Below are 22,600 nucleotides of genomic sequence, written 5' to 3' on the forward strand. Positions count from 1 at the left end.
ATGGAGTAACTGCGTTTCTTTGAAACTACCCAAAAAACCTATAAATAACAATTACAACAAAAGTTTTATAACATGTTACATAATCTGGACTCAATTTTAGCCTGGTTTTCTTCTCACGTTCATCGCGGCGCTAAGGCTACATATCCACTGGTGCGGAGATGAGTAGAGTGGAGCGGAGCTGTGCAAAAAAAAAAAAATAACCTATAGAATTGCATGAAACTTCCGTTCCGATTAAGTGGAGAAGGATTTGCAGACTAGTTTAAAAAAGTCATACATTTTAACGCGGAGAGAGGAAGCGGAGCGGGCAAACAATTATTGCCCGCCGCCATTAGCTCAAATGACTCGTTGCGTGCTCGAAACCAAGCTCCGTGTACGGAAAAACACACACAACACACGAATATTACAAATGTGAAAGTGTGTCTGTCTGTCTGTCTGCTAGCTTTTCACGGCTCAACCGTTCAACCGATTTTGACGAAATTTGGTACAGAGGTAGCTTGCAACCCGGGGAAGGACATAGCCTACTTTTTTCCCGGAAAATTTAAGAGTTCCCACAGGATCTTTAAAAACCTAAATCCACGCGTACGAAGTCGCGGGCATCAGCTAGTAATAAATAAAACTATGGACAGATACAGTCCGCAACTCCACTCCGCATAACTTTCTCGCTCCGCTCCGCTACCTAGTTCCTCACCAGTGGACAGGCAGCCTAACTACGCCCTGCAGGCTTAGTACGAGATTTTACATCTCTCGTCGAATCACTTCAACGTCAGATTTGTTATTGCACAAAAAGACACTTGAATTTCTTATTACAATTACTGCAGTACGCGGCAGAAAGTAATGTACATCGGCCTTTAGGATGACATTTCGACTTTGTAGACCGTTTTCTGTCACTCATACCTATATTATGACGTTTTGTCGGTCTCAACGACAGAGACAATGCTCTACAAATCTGCTATCTCCTTATACAGATCGATGTATATTACTTTTTGCCGTGTACTGCACTTTAAGTACTACCACTTTTATAAGTTACGCCGATATACCTGCGCAGAAATCTTATTTATCAATGTCGCAAAAATATTTCAGTCAATCATACTGCGCCTGGTTGTTGCCTACGCGCGAATTATGAGCCAGATAGCACAAGTGTCTGTTGTTCTTGTATTTAAAATCTTAACGTCAAGCAATAAAGTCTTTTTTTCATTGGTGTACTCGGTTTTAGTCAGTGGGTTGCGCTTATCTGCGCAAACGAATTTTGCCGATGCGACTTAAAAAGTGGTAGTACTATAACAGCTTCCTTAAATAATGTTTGACTGAGGGAAATGTCTAATTTATTTTGTTTGGCTTTTTTAGTTGGTTATTGTAAAATTAGCCCAGCTATTGTTATTTTAATATAATTTTTATACTGCATTAGTTGTAATAATAATGTCATAATGTTCTGTCTGTAACTTATGTTGTGTGGTTGCATTTATTGTTCTATATATAAATATGTATAATATAGTCGACGAATATATTTTGTCAATGATCCCATATTATCAGAGACCATACTGTAATTTTTCAAGTTGACTAACGTTACATGTAGGTACGTGGGGTAAAGCCGCATTTCGATTATGCAAGTTCTTGCAAGTAGGTACGACATCACACTTGCATGCAAGTTACTTGTATTAGAACAATTGTTTGTTAGAGCTTTGCATCTCGCATGCAAGGTTTTCACCATGATCATCATCATCGTCAACCTATAAACGTCTACTGCTGGACATAGGTATAGGCAAGGGCGTCGCCAAGGGGGGGCAGGGAGGGGCAGCTGCCCCCCCCTAGAGATTCTAAAAAAGTTGCCAAATATAATGCAACCAAAGTCCTAAGTATTTGAGTTGATTTGTGTTCAGGACGGTGCCTGAACGTGCACTGATTCCTATCAGTCGGGTTGTCTCTTTACTTTACCATGCACACATGCGTGGGGGAGGCGAAATAAAAGTCCAATTGTGCCGGAAGAACCGCCGCCCCTGTCGTCGATGGCTCGTCTGCAGAGCGCTTCTGCTCTGTTAGTCTTGCTCGTACCGCTGCCGCCGCGAGAATGACGGACGTCGCCCAGGAGGGCTATATTTATACTCGCGGGGCGTACTTACATCGCTATTAACTGTGACGAGCGGTCGACGCAGAGTGGGGTGACTTTATTTGTCATCTCTTTCTATCTATCTGCTGTATCTATCTCTTTCGTACTAATATTTCTCTTTCTATCACCTATGCTTATCGACTATTTACATGCATAATATAACCGTTCCTTAATCCTAATCTTATATTATTGCAATGTAAGCCTTTATTCTTAAATCTAAACATAGGTTATTAACATTACTAACTATTACATAGGTACTACTTACTTATAATAAAACTGTACATTCAGTATAAGCTTATCTACTACTATGCTAGGGGATAAATAGGGTTTGTAATTCTTTATTTGTTATCTTAACCTTATCCTACATACATAACTACCTAACTATCCTATTTATCTATCCTAACCTATTCGTCGTGTACAATTTGCTTGAAGTTCAAGCCTTGAACAATCATTCCCGTGCGTCGAAACTCGAATGAATTCACCAATTCCACTCTTAATATTCCGTACTACGCTGCGCTCTGCTCTACTCTATCGTTGAAGCGGGAGAGAGGGAGTGGGGAAGCAAAGCAACAACGTAACCGCGTGGCGCCCGCGCCCCCCGCACAGCCGCCTTTGTTTTATCGTCTGTCTGTCATTTATTCGTGCGTTAGCGTTGCCACTGCCCGCTTTTACGTTTTTTTTGTGCGCTATTATCACATTTAAATAGTTGCTGTGACCACATAATCAATATGGACATCAGAAATTTTTTTGGTGAGTATCACTTGCGTTTAGCTTTCGTATTTTCCGTCCGTAAAATAACGTCAATTGATTTGATTATAAATGCTGATTTTGCATCGGTTTTTAAAATCGCAAAGATCCGTTTCTAGGCACGATATCCGATTCTTAAGGGTCGTCAGTTTAAACCAATAGGAAAATTGCTTAATTTAATGGTTCAATCGAAAATAGGACCGTATTAACATAGCTTAAAGTAGAAAATTGTATGAATGAATATCGGCAGTGCCGATTCGGCACAGTCGGCTCGCGTATGCTTGAGACTCCGGCGCGCGTGTCGTCGCGCCCGCTCTAGAGTGCTCGAGCGAGGATGCCCGAGAGAGACCGCGCGAGCATAGCCGCGGCGGTTAAGCCGCTCGAAATAGCTAGGACTGCTGATATAAAAAATATCGTTGACGCTAGTCCTTGCGCGGGCTCGAGCCTGCCGCCGTCTTGAAGGGCATTTATGCTTTCAATGTGAATTGCGGACCAGAAGAAGTTGTTGCTATTTCAAATATTTTATTTTGCAGTTTTAAAAAGAAAGAAACCTGAAGGAGTAAGCAGTGACAGCGATGATTCCGTGGGTGACCTGGCGAGACCTAGCACATCCAAAGAACCGAACTTAGTTCCCGACTCTTCGATAAATGACTGCAACGAAAATGACATCGGTAAATTTATTGGACAAGCATCAATGTTATCGACTGAAATGAAGAAAGAATTGCTTGAAAACACTTGGTCTCCGTCTGCGACGTATGACTTTGCGGAAGACGCTAAACATTTGAAGAGGAAATTCAATTATTCATGGTTGGAAACGTACTCTCCATGGTTGGCCTATTCCAGGCACCAAAAAGGAGCCTTTTGTAAATATTGTACATTGTTCCCGCCAAATCCAAATTCTTTTAGAGGCGTATTAGGGTCATTTATCATAAGGCCGTTTTGTAAGTTCAAAGATATTCACGAGCATTGCAAAAAGCACATGGAAACCCACTTCCATAAGATGGCACTGGAAGCCGCTAAATCATTTCTTGGAAGTGTGCCTGTAGATTTACAACTCAACAAATACTCCTGGGGCATTATTGAAGAAAACCGAAAAATTATAACATCTATTATTTCCTGCATTACGTTTTGCGGGTCGCACGACTTAGCTCTGAGAGGAAAACATTATGGCGAAGGTATTCTCGAGGACTTATACAAGCTACGAATTGACGCGGGAGATTTAGTTTTGAAGAAACACATTGAGCATGGGAAAAAGAATGCAAGCTATCGATCGATTGCTATTCAAAATGAAATTATCGCAATTTGTGGAGATGTTATTAAGGCAGACATTGTGAAAAAAGTAAAAGAAGCAGAAGCTTATAGTGTGTTAGCAGACGAAACAGCTGATATTTCCGGTACTGAACAATTATCGATTGGGCTGCGATATTTTGACGAGGAAGCCAATGAGGTCCAAGAAATGTTCGTCGGATTTGTTGAGCTGAAAGGTCTGGATGCGAAATCTATTGCATATTGCATCGATGAGTTTCTGACAAAAGAAGACCTTAATCCTGCTGATAAATGCGTTGGTTTTGGATTTGACGGTTGTTCGACGATGTCCGGAAAAGACAGTGGAGTACAAGCGATCCTTCGCAAAAAATATACCAAAGCACTGTTCTTTCATTGCTCGTCCCATAAACTGAATCTGGTAATAAATGATCTCAATATTCTTCCTGAAATTCGAAACACCATGGGAACCACTAAAGATATTATTAATTTTTTTTCGGGAATCTGTTTTGAGAAGAAAATTGGTACCTAATATTGCCAGGCTCTGCGAAACAAGATGGAGTGAGAAACATAAAACTATCAGAGTATTTAAGGAGAATTTTCCTGTTATATTGGAAGCCTTAGAAAACTTATCGCGTGAAGGAAACAGTGCTACTCGAAAAAATGCCTTTCAACTCCATGCGGCTGCTTTCAAAATTTCGTTTATACTTTGTATTACTTTGATAGCTAAATACTCTGCTTTGTTAGAACCTGTTGTCAACGCACTCCAATCCATAGCTTTGGATGTGGTTAAGGCCTCGCAACACGTCAAACGCATTTTGCAATTGCTTAAGAGCCACCGTGATAATCCCGAAAGAGTCACAGATGAAATTATAAAGGATGCTACTGTTGTTGCGGAGAAAGTCGGCCTGGACGAGGATATCACTTCAATGCCGCGCATTGTTGGGAAACAATGTCATCGAAGCAATCACCCAGCAGAAAGCCCTTCAGAATTCTGGAAAAGATCATTAATAATACCATACTTGGACTCCGTTATTACATCGCTTGAAACACGCTTTGCTGAAGAAAATACTCCATCATTTGCTTTATCTAAATTACACCCCACACAAATGCAAACGATGTCAGTCGAAAATCTCACAGAAACTTGTGAAACTATCGCTCAGTTTTATAATTTACCAAACATAAAAATTGAAGTCGAGCTTTGGCAGCAATTCTGGCATAATAAACCAAACTCAACAGATCAAACCGTTGTTGATATCCTAAAAGAAGCAAAAACCTTCTTTCCCGACACGGAAAAAGCGTTGAAAATTTTGATCGCTCTTCCATGCACGACGTGTACGGTAGAGCGATCGTTTAGCAGCCTCAGGAGACTAAAAACCTGGCTAAGAAGCACTATGAGTGAAAATCGCCTCAATGGTTTGGCCATGATGAGTGTGCACCGAAAACTTATACATGGAAACTTACAAGATTTTAATAATAAAGTGGTCGAGAAGTTTACAATGAATCCCCGAAAATTATATTTTAATTAACCTAATATAAACAAACAACGACCATTATAATATTAAAATCTGATAATTAAAACAAATACGCTGTACGCTGTACACTTATTCAAATTCAAACTCCTTTTTATTCTATTTTTCTAATAAATGTTATTATAACTTATTTACAAGTTTTTTATTGCATAGTCAAGAGCTCGTGCTCGTGTAGCTTTACACATTGGACTCTGTACTGTCACAGAATACCTACAATTCATACCTACTTTTCTCATTCATAGAGAATGAGAAAAGTATGAATTGTAGTATGTAAAGTCAACTTGCCCCCCCCTGCGCCATCGGCTGGCGACGCCCTTGGGTATAGGAATTAGGAACTTCCACTGGCCACAGTCCTGCGCCGCCTGAATCCAAGGATTTTCTTGCAAGTAAGTATTCGCACTTGCATGCAAGCGAGAGTTGCCAGTTTTGCTTACAAGTTCAAAACATTACACGCAACCTGCAGACCTGGGTCCAGTAGTGGTCATAGACATTATCGGATGGTGATGAAACATGTATCTCAAATGTCAGGTTTATTATCTTGAAAACTTACAATACTCTCTCTCTCTTTTTTAAATGACTCTTTTTCAATTATTATTGTTAGTGAGTAATGATATTGTGTATGGAAAAGAGTTAAATGTTATTAGAGAGCTATGGATCATTTGTGTGTTATTGTGTTGTGTTTTGTCCCTAAACAGGGAATAGCTATGATGCCTGTGTCAAAAATAAATTATTTCGCGGTGATTATTAAATAGAGGGTTTTCCAAAATAATATGTTAAACCACCATCCTCTGTTACTTTTGTTAGATGGTAGTCGGCAAGCGTAGGAGTGTAGAACAATTCTACATTATTTTTTACTATCTTAGTTAGGCACTTAAGCTGAGATCTATAGAGCCTTCTTTGACTTGGCTCACACTTAAGATTAACTAAGTTAAAACGAGACAGATTTATGTGAGAGATATAGCTGTGTCTCGTTTTAACGCTGTCTTAAGTCCAAGCAAAGTCAGAGCGCTCTATAGATTTCACCTTAAGTGCTTTTTTTATAGTCATGCGTTTGCCGACTTAGACCATAAGGTTAAACGCACTACGAGTCCGGCAACTCGAAATAAGTTACGAACGCATTTGCGCTGCGCGACACGACGCGGCAGCGCCTTGCTCCATACAAATTCATATTAAAATCTATATTTGCCGCGTCCGCCGCGTTGCTCAAGTGCGCTTTGATCCATATAAACTACTTGTGCCGGGCCGCGTCGCGCAGCGCCAGTGCGTTCGGACCACCAACATAGGAAACAATATATTATGTACTCATAGGTTGAGATCTACATAGTTCAAAAACTACGCGCCGCGGTAAAAGCACAGAGGAGAAAAACGGTAAAAGCCCGTATTTTTATGGTATTTTTGCTAGGTAGCGCTGTTCTATTGTTTTAGGCCAGAACAAAAATGTTGCCATGGTAATTTTTGAAAGTCCAATAAATTATTATCAATAATTTACTAGTGATCGCACAACCAAAATTAATTATAATTAAATAGGGAAATTATTTCTTCCTCGTAATTTCAATCTCTCGTGGTAGCCATTTTTACCGTATTATTGAACTTTCTTATAATTATCATAAGCTATCTATACCTACATATTATGATATATTCCATAATAATCTATACCTACATAATTATAATAGTTTATTATTATTTTCCTCGTCGTACTGTCTTATGCTAGAGTAATTTTATGACTAAGTATTTGTTTAAAATTGTTTTTTATTTATACATACTACCTTGTTCCGATGTACGTAATTATTTGTTTAAAATTACTATTATGTTTTTTAATTTATCCATACTAACTAGCTTGATCCTACGCATGTATTTATGTATAGACAAATAATTCTCTAAATAATTAGTATAAACTTACATAACATTATGTAGGTGAATTGTTTAAATAATATGATAACCTTTGTACAATAAACTATTAGAACGCGACAGTCTGAATTGTTGTAACTTTTGCAACTTAACTTGGCAAGAACTAAAAATTTGGTAAATTATAACTTTCCTGTTTATTTATGCCAAAAAAAATTATAAGTGACTAGTCAAGTGTTTATTCATTAGTACAAAATAATATTAGTCCGCTAATAATCTAAATCTCAAGTTTGTTATAGATGTCCTATTATTATTGTATTTAGGTAACTATATTCTTTGAATTGTATTGTAAGTCTATAAAGACAGGACTTTAATTGTCGTTGTATCGCCAAAACTATTAATTCCTTGGCGATTATGCTAGGAGCTAATGATTCGAATCATTCTCACGCTGCCTTACTTATGGTCTGATTTACGTTTGTATCACAACTGATGTCATTTATTAAAGTACCTATTTCGAACAAGTTTGTTTTATTTATTTTTAACCATATTCTAGTTTAAGTTCTAATAAAATTAAATAGACTAATATTATTATCGTCATCATCATCATCAACAACTCATCGCCGGCGCCCGGCCCGCTATTGAGTACGGTCTCCCAAGTCAATGCTATGGCTCGATTGCTATAGAATGACAGCTACAATGTCACGATCGCAAACCTCGGGCTTGATTGACGCTCGCTCACAAGTGGCTATAATGCATTGTTAAAATAAGAATACCATCAGTTTTTTAAAAAACTCCCAAAACAGGAGGTTAGTAAGATTTAATTTGAAATACGTCGTCGGTATAATACACATTGGGGCCGATTCTCTAGTACACAATCTCTAAACTAAACTAAATTAACAGGTCTAAGTCTAGTGCTTTCCTTTTCCGCAAGCAACATTATGAAAGGGATAGCAATAGATTTAGACGTATTTTAGTTTAGTTTAGAGATTGTGTACAAAGGAATTAAACAATATGTATTATAGGGGAATTCAGTACCTATGCTGATCCCCCAAGTAAAATGGAAATTTCTCTTTTCTGGCAACCTCACATCATGGCGCTGACAGCTGTCGAATCCAATGTCATTTTTAAATTCCATCAATGACTTCTGTCAAAAAACATTTGCATATGTACTACACCACACTTGTTTACATTCTATTTTCTTGTAGTTTTTTGTTTTAAATAAAATCTAACTTTGTTTTTATCACCGTAAAATCGCTTGTTTACAAAAGATAATAATCACGTTTATCTGTACTTACATTATAATTTACTTTGCAACAAATAAATTTCAAGGAACAAGACGTGTTATTAAAGTTACTCTGCTCTTTTATTTTCCTGTTCTGGTTTTCACTTACTTAATTATTCCGTTTTGTTTCTAGTCCAAAGTCTAATATTGGTACTGACTGTGCGAGCTACTGTGTTGTTAGGTCCGCGTATTGATCTTTGTACTTCGTAAAGTTAGCTCATATTAGGAAGGTAAGTGATGCTTATCAATTGTATAATTTGCAATAAAAAAACTTTACTTACAAAACTGCTTTTAATTGCTTGTAAAATTAAATTAATTGTACCTACTGCAGTTTTAATAATAACTGCAAAATGATTTCCTTTTTTTGATAAATATTTTGCAGTTTTAAATTACTACCTAGTATGTACCCATGTTATGTGAAAGTGTGTTTGTTTGTCCTTCAATTACGTCACAATGGAGGAACGGATCAACATGATTTTTTACATGGATATAGTTAAATACCTGGAGAGTGACATAGCCTAATTTTTATCCTGGAAAATCAGAGTTCCCACGGGATTTTTGAAACCTACATCCAGATAATGAAGTCGCAGGCATAAGCTACTTGTTAGTAACTTTTAATTTTATATATAAGTATTAAGTAATTTTTTTTCAGCAATACAAAAATAACAATGTCGAACGTCTTCCGTCGTACTGTGTACCTTGTAGTAAATAAAACAAAACAATTGTTACCATTGTCTCGTCATAAAAGTACAGAAGTGAATATTCTAAAGTCTGTTTATCAAGAAGTGGAAGGGGTTAACCATATCACAGTCAATGACTTTGCATGGCAAAACTTGGACAGATGGCCTGACAAAACTCTAACTGTGAGTACCTATAGTGAAATATTTTTAATAACTAGTATTAGCACATTTAGCCTTTGCATCACAACAGGTAGAGTAAGATTTACGATTTAACCATAACGAGCCTCAATAGCTCAACCGGTATAGGAGTGGACGGATCAAACCCTGCGTGTTGCACTATTGTCGTACCTACTCCTAGCACAAGCCTGACGCTTGATTGGAGAGGAAAGGGGAATATTAGTCATTTGTGGTTAAAGAATTTTATTCTCAAAAGAAATCAGATATACAAATTTCACTTAATGAGAAATTATAGTAACAAAACTTAAACTAATTTTATCTTTCGGCACAGCGCGGTGGCAAGCAACAACACGATCGTAAAAATAGCGGGTAGTATAATGTATGGCAATGCTCATACACTTTGCCATTTAACATGGCTAATATTCTTTTTTCTTAAAAAAAAAAAAGCTATGCTCTTACATCAAAACCTTGTAGGTACCTCAGAAGTCCTTAAAAATAACTGTACAGATATTATTGTTATTTTAGTACATCCATTCTAATGTTTTATTAATGGCAGTCTATGTGTTAAGTACCTTTAATGGTTCAACTACTGAGTTGTACTTGATGTGCACAGTTTGATCTAGATCGATCGTGACAATCCATACTAATATTATAAATGCGAAAGTATGTCTGTCTGTTTGTCTGCTAGCTTTTCACGGCTCAACCGTTCAACCGATTTTAACGAAATTTGGTACAGAGATAGTATGCATCCCGGGGAAGGACATAGGCTACTTTTTATCCTGGAATATTGAAGAGTTCTTCATCACCTCATCTTGTATTTTCTATATCTGGGAAAAAGCCTAATAAAGCCAAAACTTTAAACAATTTTTTTCCATAGGTATGTGCTGCAACAGGCCATGGTTACACATACGCACAAACCCACAGGATGTCGATATCATTTGCCGCATCCCTTCTCTTAAAGCTGAAGCTGCGTAACGACGATAAAGTAGCTGTTATATTACCAAATGTGCCAGAATACCCTTGTGTAGCGTTAGGCATACTAGAGGCTGGCTGTATTGCTAGCATGATGAACCCTGCTTATACAGCTCGTAAGTATTCTCTATTGTTTTATTTATTTTTTATTGTAATTGAAATAAAAAATATTGCGCTGGAACCATGTCTCATTAACATCGAAATGACGTAATTTTGACGTCAGCCGAAATAAAAATATACCATCAGCTCGAAACTTCAGTCTAGTGCTGACGTCTTTACAATGGCGGCCACGCGCATCAGCAATTTGCGGGACTTTTAAAATAGCACTATCCGGCTCGAAGGACCAACTGTAAAGCACAGCACCTTATACCTTTGGATCGATAAATAGTTTGTTTCGATATTACAATATTTTAAAATAGTAACACGTTTTGTTATTACAATTTTTTTGTATGTGTAAAAAAATATATTTTTGCTTCTTTCACATAGTTGAGTAGGTATTTCCGTTAATCATCTTTTTTAATTTCAAAGAACAGAACATTTAATAAAAGTGTGACAGACACATTGAATTTTAAATTGATAGCCGTTGTCTGGTCATATTGATTTAGGCATACCAAATCTTAATAAAGTTTGGGTCAATTGCTTCATTATTTTTTACCAACATATTGTCATAAAATCTTATGTCCCCTTGAAAACCCCCAAATACGCTATGTTGACAGATCAAACTTTGTTTACAGATGAACTAAAAGTACAACTAGAACTAATTGAATGCAAAGCAATAGTATCATCAAAACTATCATACCCAAATATCATAGAAGCTCTTAAAGAGTTAAAGCTAAATATACCAGTAATACTCATAGACAATGATAGTCTACCAGAAGGGACGATAAAGTTCGCAGAGTTCGCTGAAGATTTAGGCATAGACACAGATTGTCTAAAGAAAGTCAAAAGGAGTACCAATGATGTGGCGATACTGCCGTTCTCTAGTGGTACAACCGGGTTTCCTAAGGGTGTAGTGTTGACACATAAAAGTGTTAATGCCATGAATAAGATGATATTTGATCCAAAGATTATTGCTGTTGATGAAGCATCTGGTAAGTACTTTGTTAAAACACAAAAAATCTCTAAAAAAACTGAAATTCACGCGAATGTTCCATTATTTTATTATTCAAAAGCATTTTGTAAAAGTTCATTTTCATTTATTCATCTCAATCTATCGCTGGTCCACTACTGAGTAGTCCACCACGCTGACCAAGTGCGGATTGGCAGACTTCATACACGTTTAAAAACATTATGGAGAATTGTCAGGCAGGCAGGTTTCCTCACGATGTTCTTCTTCACTGTTGAGATGCGTGCTCGGGATCGAACGCGAACCTCTCGAATAGGAAATCGATGGAATCGTGGTGAGCGGTGTGGTTTTTTTATGGAGAGGTCCCGGGTTCGATTCCCGGCAGAGGAATTTTATAATTTCTAAATTTTCTCTGGTCTGGTCGAAGAGATGCCAAGTGATTTAGCGTTCCAGTATGATGCCATGTAGTAAACCAAGGAGTTTAATAAAAAACTGCCATACCCCTTCCAGGTTAGCTCGCTTCACTCGTAGACTGCATCATCACTCACCACCAGGTGAGATTCCAGTAAAGCGTTAATTTGTATCTGAATAAAAAAAACATTGGCTAGGCAGCGTGTATTATTGCCCAATACAATAAGTGAGCGGGACAGAGTACAGTTTTACTTCTGCCGGCCATTTATCACGCCTTTTACATTTTACGCATACTCACTTAGCATATGTGTTTATACCCAGCTACCCACCAATCAGTGCTGCCAGCAGTGTTGCCATTCTTCCATATATTCGGCTTCAACTTGCTCATGATGAACCTGATGGGGAGAGGCGCTAAACTGGTAACATTGCCCGTATTCAAGCCGGATCTATTCCTAGAAGCCATTGTGAAATTCAAAGCACAGCATTTGTACATAGTTCCACCAATGGGTGAGTTTTGTAGATATATACCTGCAGTGCGACAAGGCTATCTTGGCGCGTGGCTAAAATTGGAACTAACGTTGCCGTCAAGTGTCCCCTTTGTTCTTGTTTGAATATTCTAAATTGTTCTAAAACATCGCCCTCTGTTAATGTCATTGAAGTGACAAGATAGCCTTGTCGCAATCCGTACCCTTATATAATGCGAAAGTGTGTTGGTTTGTTGGTTTGTCCTTCAATCACGTCGCAATGGTGCAATGGATTGACGTGATTTTTTGCATGGGTATAGATAAAGATCTGGAGAGTGACATATGCTACTTTTATCTCTCGGAAAATCAAAGAGTTCCCACGGGATTTTTAAAAAACCTAATTCGTCGCGGGCATCAGCTAGTGTACTTATATTTTATCAATCAGTAATTTCTGATGTGGTTGCCTCTACACACATTTTGAGAACGCACGCGCCATATTTTCTCTTATGTCAACAGTACTGTCGAATAGTGTACAATAGTACCCGCACGGTACGGAATAGCGCGGCTGACCCGCGCTGTCGCACGCCGGGTTAACGCGGGGGCTGAGCGGGTGTGCAGTGCTTCCCCGTCCACATTGCCATCTCGACCTGTCGCGTACTATACCTATTTACATAATACCTATTCAACGCGCTTTTGGACAATAATGCACAATGGGACCCATTAATGATGGGTCTATAATACTGGTTCGGGAGTTACTGAAGTACGCTGAGAGCATTGCATGAATATGTCATTCAATGTTCTCAGCGTACATATTCAAAATTCTTTGATCTTTTATCGTTTTGTATTTTATGTCTTTTTTCTTGTACCTTTATTTGTATTTAAATTTATTATTAATCATCTAGTTAGTGTAAGTGGCACTGCCGTTCTAATTAGATATAAAATAAATAAAATAATAGTAATAAATAATAATGATTATTCCTAAGTGCGGTTGTGAACTGATCCGTGAAATCACGGATTACTTAAAAATACGAATTGAATGAGAACGTATTTGTATGACGGCCACTCAAGGCCACACATGAAGAATCACGGATACGAACCGAATACGGATGAGTGCACAAACGCCCTTAGTCGCCCTAAAAATAATATTCAAAACTTTTTCGCAATCAGCTGTTCCTAAGTGCAGTTAGAACGACGATAAATAAACCTTGATGATAGATTACCTTAATCACGTAATGCGGTAATTTATATCAGGATTGTTATTTTTTATTGTCGTTTTTGTTATCTTGCATCCCACGTAGGTACAAGCAACCGACCGGTTTTTAGGATTCCGTACGTCCGCATGATAAAACTGAACCTTTATAGTATCACTCGTCTGACTCTGTCTGTTTGTCTATCCGCTCGTTAAATATAAACCTATAAGAAGTCTATGGTCTTAAAATAACATAACATTAATCTCAATGGCATGCGTATTGCGTACACATCGTACGGAACTCTGCCCGCGCGAGTGTAACTCACACTTGTCAGGTTTTTGTTCACTGAAATGCCAACAAGTTTCTTGAGTAGTTATGCTATATTTTTTTTTATTTTTTTATTTTATTATGCATTATGCTGAGCTGTACACCCATTTGAGGTGGTGTCACAGATGAAAATGTTACATTTGTACTTTGTTTTTATCTGTGACACTAACAACAAATAAATTCATTTTCTTTCTTTCTTTCTTTCTTTATATACTCTATCCAGGAAAAGCAGTCAGTATACCGGGTCTCTCTGTTACGTAATCCCATACAACTAACTGACAGAGCCAATAATCTCAGTGGACGTTTACCATTTTGAGACACCAACCAATGGAAACAATGTTTTCGTTTCGAATTTCGAATATTTTTGAAAACATTTTCGAATTTAATTTCGAAAGTTTTTGAAAACATGTTTGTGATTGGTTAGTGACTCAAAATGGCCACTGAGATTTTTGTCTCTGTCCATTTGTATGGGATTACGAAACCGAGAAAATTCTTACGATGGATAGACTTAATAGTGAAGAACAACAGCTCAAAATCTCCACGACTCAATTAAAAATAGATACATAGTTGTTTGTTCCAAACTTAATTGCTTTTTAACAATGGGGCTGATTCTCTTGTACACAATCTCTAAACTAAACTAAATTAACAGGTCTAAATCTAGTGCTATCCTTTTCCGCAAGCAACATTATGAAAGGGATAGCAATAGATTTAGACGTCATTTTAGTTTAGTTTAGAGATTGTGTACAACGGAATTAGCCACAGTAGGTATCTTAATCATATTGCTTTTTAATCATACCTATTGGCTATTATTTTTATTATGTGTTAATCGACTGGTATATTATTTGTTTGTAGTAGGGTTAGTATGAGATTTTACTTCTTGCTAACGTTTATAGAATTCGAACGTCGAAACACACTAAAGGTGTTGGTGCACTGATTCATATTCGATTCGTATTCGGTTTCGTAAAGATACGATTCTAACTGGCGTCAAACAAAACGTGCTTGTGTGATCAGATGATTCGTATTTTGTCGGATTGGTATAAATACGAACGGAATTAGTGCACAAGCGTACATACATTCTGTATGAAGGCCACTACGAATCGTATTTTTACGAAACGAATACGAATAAGTGCACAAACTCCCTAACATCAGAGATTTAAAGAGTAGGTATAATAATATACATATACTGTGCTAGCTTGTGCCCGCCCGCTACGTCATAATAGCTATCTGCATGCCAAATTTCAGCCCGATCCGTCCAGTAATTTGAACTTTGCGTTGATAGATCAGTCAGTCAGTCAGCTTTTCGTTTTATATATTTAGTTTTATTATTGCAGCGGTGTTCTTGGGCAAGCACCCAGCAGTAACACCGCGTCATTTGGAAACTTTAAAGGACATAGTTTGCGGTGCTGCTCCCGTTTCAAAGAGTGATGCTGAAGCTATCCTTGCGAAAAAAGTGAGTATAGAATCAGACCGGCGGGGTGATTACGTAAAACGTTGCAGTAGCGACAGCAACGCGACAGCAGTAGCAATGCGGGAATAATTCTGCGCGGACGAAGTCGCGGGTAGCAGCTAGTCATTTATATTATAATTTGTTAAAAAAAATGTAATAGGTATTTATTTATCATTATTATTTTGCGGTTGGTAATAATGAGATAGTGAGATTATAAATTGAGTTGTCTAATACGAATATTTTGATAAGGAGTGCAAAAATAAAATAATTTCATAGACGTCCATTGCTGTGCTGGACATAGGTCTCTTGTAGGGACTTAGTTATGTTTGAAAAGTGACACTCTCACTCAAGCACAAACGACCAATTCATCGATACTAATATTATAAATGCGAAAGTGTGTCTGTCTGCCTGCCTGCTAGCTTTTCACGGCCCAACTTTTTAACCGATTTTGATGAAACTTGGTACAGAGTTAGCTTATATCCCGGGGAAGGACATAGGTTACTTTTTATCCCGGAAAATTGAAGAGTTCCCACGGGATTTCAAAAAACTAAAATCCACGCGGACGAAGTCGCGGGCATAATCTAGTCATTTAATATGTCTTTCAGAAAGGCCTAATCTTCCGTCAAGGCTACGGTCTGACGGAGACCAACGGCGGCATATCCGTGGGACACAACAAGGACACCAACCACGCGGCGGTCGGACACAACTTCGCCGGCTCGGAGGTGAAGATTGCCGATTTGAACACACAGGAAGCTTTGGGATCTGGAAAGGTAAAAAAAGTTTCATGTGTTTATAGGTCCCGCAAATTGCTATTGCGCTGGAACCATTGTCTCATTTACATCGAAATGTCGTCATTTGACGTATATTTAAGAAAAATATACCATTAGCTTGAAACTTCAGTCTAGTTCTGACGTCACTAAAATGGCGGCCACGCGCATTAGCAATTTGCTGGACTTATGTAGCTTATGCCCGTGCATTCGTCCGCGTGGACTACACGAATTTCAAAACCTATTTCACCCCATTGGGCTTGGATTTTCACATATCCTTGTTCTACATCATAACAGCTATCTGCATGCTAAATTTCTTGCTAAAATGCCTGATCTGTCCAGTAGTTTGAGCTATGCGTTGATCAATCAGTCAGTCAGTCAGTTTCCTTTTATATAGATTCTCATGTAAATAGCGGACCTTAAGCCATGAAAAATTTGCGTATCCATTACTTTTCAGGAACTGAAAAGCTACTAATCAACTATCAACTTTGTTGTTGTAAAGGTGGAAACATATTATCGAATGTGTCCGTAAGCCGCAGCTGACAGCCGCGACGGATAGGTGAGTTGTTTGGGACGCGGTGTGGACGTCCGATAGAATCCTGGCCCATTGGATGTTTTTGTCAGCCGAAAACGCTCGGATGTCCCAAACGACTGCCCACCTTTCAGTTCCAACCGTCAGCCACGGCTACGGATACGTCCAGTAGTTTGTCTGACAGTCAAACTACTGTCTGTCAAACAGTCTGTTGAGTCTGACTTAACAATCATACGTCAAAAAGAAGTAATTGTTCTTGAAAAGTAGTTTATAGAATTCGCATTTTTGTTTGTAGCAGCCATCGAAGGTTTGGAGCCTTAAGGCTAAGCTGTTAAGGTTTTATTAGATGTGTAAAATTTCTGCGCTATATACGTCCCGCAATTTGCTAATGCGCGTGGCCGCCATTTTAGTGACTTCGGCACTAGACTGAAGTTTCGAGCTGACGGTATATTTTTATGTCAGCTGACGTCAAAATGACGTCATTTCGATGTTAATGAGACATATGTTCCAAATTGTCTGAATCCATAAAACCCTAAGGAAATCCATTCCATTTTCCAGGAAGGTGAAATCTGGTATCGAGGTCCAAATCTCATGTCAGGGTATTATAAGAACGAAGCAGCGACTAGAGAAGTGCTTACGGACGACGGCTGGTACAAGACTGGTGACATCGGCAAATACGATGACAACGGCTATTTGTATGTCACTGATAGACTGAAGGAGCTTATTAAGGTAATAGAAATATAAAGAAATCTCATGCCAGGGTATGATAAGAACGAAGCAGCGACTAGAGAAGTGCTCACGGACGACGGCTGGTACAAGACTGGTGACATCGGCAAATACGATGACAACGGCTATTTGTATGTCACTGATAGACTGAAGGAGCTTATAAAAGTAATAGAAATATATAGAAATCTGGTATCGAGGTCCAAATCTCATGTCAGGGTATTATAAGAACGAAGTAGCGGCTAGTGAAATGCTCACGGCCGACGGCTGGTACAAGACTGGTGACATCGGCAAATACGATGACAACGGCTATTTGTATGTCACTGATAGACTGAAAGAGCTTATTAAGGTACGAAACTAGAGTCCGCCTGCGGCCCGGCTTTTTTTTTTTTGAAATTTCAAAAATCCGGCCTTATTCCTTGTCTAAATTATAAAGGGAACATCTGTGCTAAATTTCAGCTTTCTTGGTTCAACGGTTTGGGTGGAGCGTTGAGGAGTCAGTCAGTAAATCAGGACTTTTCTTTTTACTGTATGAGATAAACACTGGGGTCTGAATAAAACTGAGAAAATGTAGCACCGTGCCAGCCGCATCCGAAGGATATTTGCACAGAGAACTCTTTTCTCTGTCTCTAACTCTCACGTTATTCGCAATACTATAAGTTAGAGAGTATTCTTCAAAAAATATTTACGTATTTTCCAGGTAAAAGGGTTCCAAGTCCCCCCTGCTGAACTAGAAATGATTCTCCGAACGCATCCGAAGATCCTCGATTGCGCCGTTTTGGGAATCCCCGATCCAATCAGCGGGGAAGTCCCCAAAGCTTTTGTAGTCACCCAATCAGGACAGACTGCGAAAAGCGAGGAAATCCTGGAGTATGTTAATAGTAAAGTAGTCGCTTTCAAGAGGATAAAGGACGTTCAATTTGTTGATACTATTCCTAAGAATGCCGCTGGTAAGATATTGAGGAAGGATTTGAAGGCAAAGTATTGTTAGCCCAAAATGTGACAAATCATTTTAAAACTATAGAAACAAAGACAGACGACGTAAATATAATGTGTACGAAATGAGATCTCACTCGCCATTTTAACTTTGTGTCAACTATCATGTCAAAAGACGATGTTAGCCTTTATTTTAAAGCCGTACTTTTGACATGACAGATGACACACAGAGTTAAAATGGCGAGTGAGTTCTCTTTTTTACGGACTATTATACTGTGTCAATTTCATGTTTATAAAAGCTAGCGCGCACCACGGAAAATTTCCGTACTTTTTTCAGCAAAACTACATAGAACTACATAGAAGTGCGCGCACTGCGGAATTAATTCCGCACCGGATTTTCATAGATTGAAATTCAAATTTGCGAATTTTAAAACGCACCGCAACTCACCGCACCGTGGTGCGCGCTAGCTCTTATCAACTGTCAATTTTTTTGAGTATCAATATAACTAACCCATGCCCATTGATTGTATAATGTCTGGAAGATCGAAGAAGACATCCAATATCGTTTACGAAAAATGTAATTAATACCTACTCATAGGATATACTCAGTAGGGTTACAACTTGTACTAGTTCCGGCACAGCCCTCGTGCTAACCCGGTGCGGGTATGCGGGACGTTCCCCCGCCTTATACCCCGATTGCCATCTCAACCTGTCGCGGACTATAGGAATGAATTTTTGCATTATTCGAAAATTATATTCTGTGTATTTTCGGCGATATTACAGCCATAGGTTAGGGTCATAGGTTACCAAAACTCGCATAAACCGCCGATTCGCACCCTTAATTAAGAGTCATTTAAATTTAAATTAAGTAATATGTAAGTAATTTTCTAATCAAATCGACTGTATACGTAAGGAATAACTTTATTTTACTTAATATTATTATGATATAATTATTACTACAATATTGACGAGATGTATGCATTTATTATATTATCATATTTGTATTAAAATATTTTCGTATTCGTCCTGTTTACAAATACACTAAAACTAATAGTATATTAAGGCTGTGAAAACAGTTTTTATGTATATAATCGTTTACGTAATTTATGAAGTTTATATACAAAGAATTTTTGAATGAAGCTTTTTATCAAAGTTTTTTATCGAAACTTTATATTGTAAAGATGATTTTACAAATTTAAATCAATCTGTGTAAATTATTTTACGATATTTTTATTTGTATAAAAGGTTTTCTAAGTTTGTTATGCCTACCTAAATAAGATGTTTAAATATATTTTTTTAAAGTATAGATTAAGTCGTAATATTAAGTCGTAATGATAATTGATAAGTCTCCCGTGTAAGTTTAAGGACTTTAACGCTGTTACTTAAGACTAAAATAACTGGTCGAGTGCGTGTCATAACTTAGAACTCGCGTGAGGTAGGGTTTTGTAGCCATGCTAGTTGCTAAAAATTTTGGCGGCCATTATTTCCAAAAACTAAAAAAACTTAGTAAGATCTAACTCGAGGGGGTAAACCGAATTTTTTTTCGACACACGCTTTCATGTTCAGTACGCTTAGTACGAGATTTTGTCTCACCAACGTTGATAGTATTCGAGTAACGAAAACATTCCGTATTATAGTAAACTGGATCTTAAACTACCTTGTTTTAAAGCTCAAGTTTGTCTACACATCTACAGCCAGCGCTCCAAGCGGAAACGTTGCGAAATTAAAATCAGTGGCATTGAATTTTCGACTTCAATTCAAGGCTCTTTAGGTCCATTTTACTTTGATGGTATTGTGTTTCGATTCTCGACTTCTAGCAACGTTTGGTGGGACGTAAAATCTTATACTAAGCGTACAGGAGGTCCCCTGTTTTTTTTTTTCAAAATTTGCGGTACTTAGGTTTTTATAACCTAAATAAATATTTGCACACTGTCGGTGACAGTCGATTGTGTAAGGGACTGTTGTGTTATTGTTAACTTGTTATGCCCACAATTTTGCAAATAAAACATTTATTTATTTATTTATTTATAATTCTAACTAAGTATACAGAAAGTTTCCTTGTTTTCCTACAAAACTCATCCGTTATTAGGTTTCTTTAGACCGCATCATCATTAATTGACACCAGCAGCTGCTCGATTGTGGTCTAATTGGTTGATGCTCGCTCACAATTGGCTACAATTCATTGTTGCAACAAGAATACCATTAATTCAGCCAATCACAACAATTGTGATATGATAATCATAAAATTTTGTGCGTTTTGCATCTATATTCTATTTACTTATACGAATCGTTATTCATTAATTATTATTATTAATGTAAGTAGGTATGGAATATGGTGTATATTTTTTTATAGTTGGTTAGTTTTACAGCTTACTGTGGACTGAAACAAATTTGAAACATACATAATTGTTATCTAGTTAAAAAATTATAAACGTTTTACCATAGATATTGGTTTCGCTACGCGTTTTACTATGAACCGATTTTTCCATTTTTTTCGCCATTAGGTATTTGCATTTCTAAACTTTACCTTTTTGAAAATGGAATTTATTTGGTCGCTATTTAACTATGTCCCGTTTTATCACATAATTTTTACAAAAAATAAGTTAAAAAACGTGCATGGCATTGATTTATCATGGTAAAGGGCCAAAATAATGCATTTTGTACATCACCTAAAATTGTTGTGGTAAGACGGTTTTTTTTAAATTTTGCAATATTTTATAATAAGTTAACTGCCTAATATATTTTGTAATATTATTTTGTTAATATTGTATTGTTACCTTGTTATACAAAAATGATGTGTGTTAGTTGATTTTTATAAGAAAATAAATTTTATTATGACTTTTTATTTAGGGTTTCATTTATATTATTCAACATCTTCTTTTCGATGTTCCACAGACTCCATACATATTTAGTCCGGCTGAGTTTGTTGTGGGCTTCTTCTCAGACCAGGGCGCGTTTGGAACTGAAGTGTAGAGGTTTATGATGTCCTTTAACTGTTTATGTATTGGCGTTATAGCGACCCATTTTTTTTTGCATGTAAAGTCAATGGGAGAACCTCAAATGATTTTTTTTTTGTATGGTTTGAGGCGGGTTGAGCCACCGCCATAACATATTGGAACTCTAGTACTTACAGTGTGCACCAAACAAGTAGTCCAATCTGAACACGAGCCGTATGAAAAGTGCGACAAGGCTATCTTGGAGCGTGGCGAAAATCGGAACTAACGTTTCCGTCGAGGTGTCCCCTTTGTTCTTGTTTGAATATTCTAAGCCTTTGTTCTCCAACAGCGCCCCCCTGTCGAATGTCAATTCAACTGCCAAGAGAGCTTTGGGTATATTCTACAAAAACATTTCAACCGGGCTTGAGTAATCAATCGTTACTTGTATTGTACCAAATGGTACCTTGTACCAAACATTACTTCCATGAATATAGCAACACTATCATAAGTTAGATGTTTCTCAGTCCGTTAGGTAGGTATCGCAAGCATTCATTTCATAAATAACCGCCATGTCCCAACTTTAGATTGGTCAACTTCTTTTGCGCGCACTGTAAGGTCTATCCATCATCATCATCGTCAACAGATAGACGTTTATTGCTGGACATAGATCTCTTGTAGGTAGGAACACACGCCATGGTCTTGCGCCGCCTGAATCCAGTGGCTCCCTGCGACTCGTCTGATGTCGTCCGTCTCAGTGGGGGGTCTTCAAACGCTGCGGCTTCCGGTGCGAGGTCGCCATTCCAGCACCTTGGGACTCTAAGATCTATCAGTTTTCCAAACTGCCATGACCACTAGCTTCGCAATGTCGGTTACTCCAGTTCTACGGATCTCCTCATTCCTGATTTGATCTACATGATCAAATCAGGAATGAGGGCTTGTGTTAACAACAACAATTATTGACGTAGGTAAATAGAGAGTAAATAAGTTGAACTGTTCGGTAATCATCATCATGAATCCATCGCCGGTCTATTACTGAGCACAGATCTCCTCTCAGAATGAGAATGGTTTAGGCCATAGTCCGCCACGCTGGCCAAGTGCGGATTGGCAGCCTTCACACACCTTTGAGAACATTATGGAGAACTCTCTGGCAGTTCTACCTAAACAAGCAAAATGTGTAGGTAGATTCTAGGCACGTTATT

General features: G+C 37.9%; 1 protein-coding gene across 1 annotated transcript; it reads left to right on the forward strand.

Moving 5' to 3' along the window:
• Window positions 1-8,495: 8,495 nt before the first annotated feature.
• Window positions 8,496-21,310, forward strand: LOC117989582 (uncharacterized). Its single transcript, XM_034976947.2, has 9 exons — window positions 8,496-9,003; window positions 9,426-9,636; window positions 10,508-10,718; window positions 11,337-11,693; window positions 12,401-12,586; window positions 15,392-15,510; window positions 16,113-16,277; window positions 17,365-17,535; window positions 18,230-21,310. The coding sequence occupies exons 2-9, from the start codon at window positions 9,442-9,444 to the stop codon at window positions 18,518-18,520; spliced, it is 1,695 nt and encodes a 564-aa protein (XP_034832838.1). The 5' UTR covers window positions 8,496-9,003; window positions 9,426-9,441; the 3' UTR covers window positions 18,521-21,310.
• The last annotated feature ends 1,290 nt before the right edge of the window (window positions 21,311-22,600 follow it).

This window comes from Maniola hyperantus, chromosome 16 (genome assembly GCF_902806685.2).
Source record: "Maniola hyperantus chromosome 16, iAphHyp1.2, whole genome shotgun sequence".
Lineage (NCBI taxonomy): Eukaryota > Metazoa > Arthropoda > Insecta > Lepidoptera > Nymphalidae > Maniola > Maniola hyperantus.

Bases quoted from the DNA above. Each gene is read 5' to 3' on its own strand.
- LOC117989582 (XM_034976947.2), top strand. From the start codon at position 9,442: ATGTCGAACGTCTTCCGTCGTACTGTGTACCTTGTAGTAAATAAAACA. The intron at 16,278-17,364 runs GTAAAAAAAGTT...TCCATTTTCCAG, and splicing joins AAGCTTTGGGATCTGGAAAG to GAAGGTGAAATCTGGTATCG. The intron at 17,536-18,229 runs GTAATAGAAATA...CGTATTTTCCAG, and splicing joins GACTGAAGGAGCTTATTAAG to GTAAAAGGGTTCCAAGTCCC.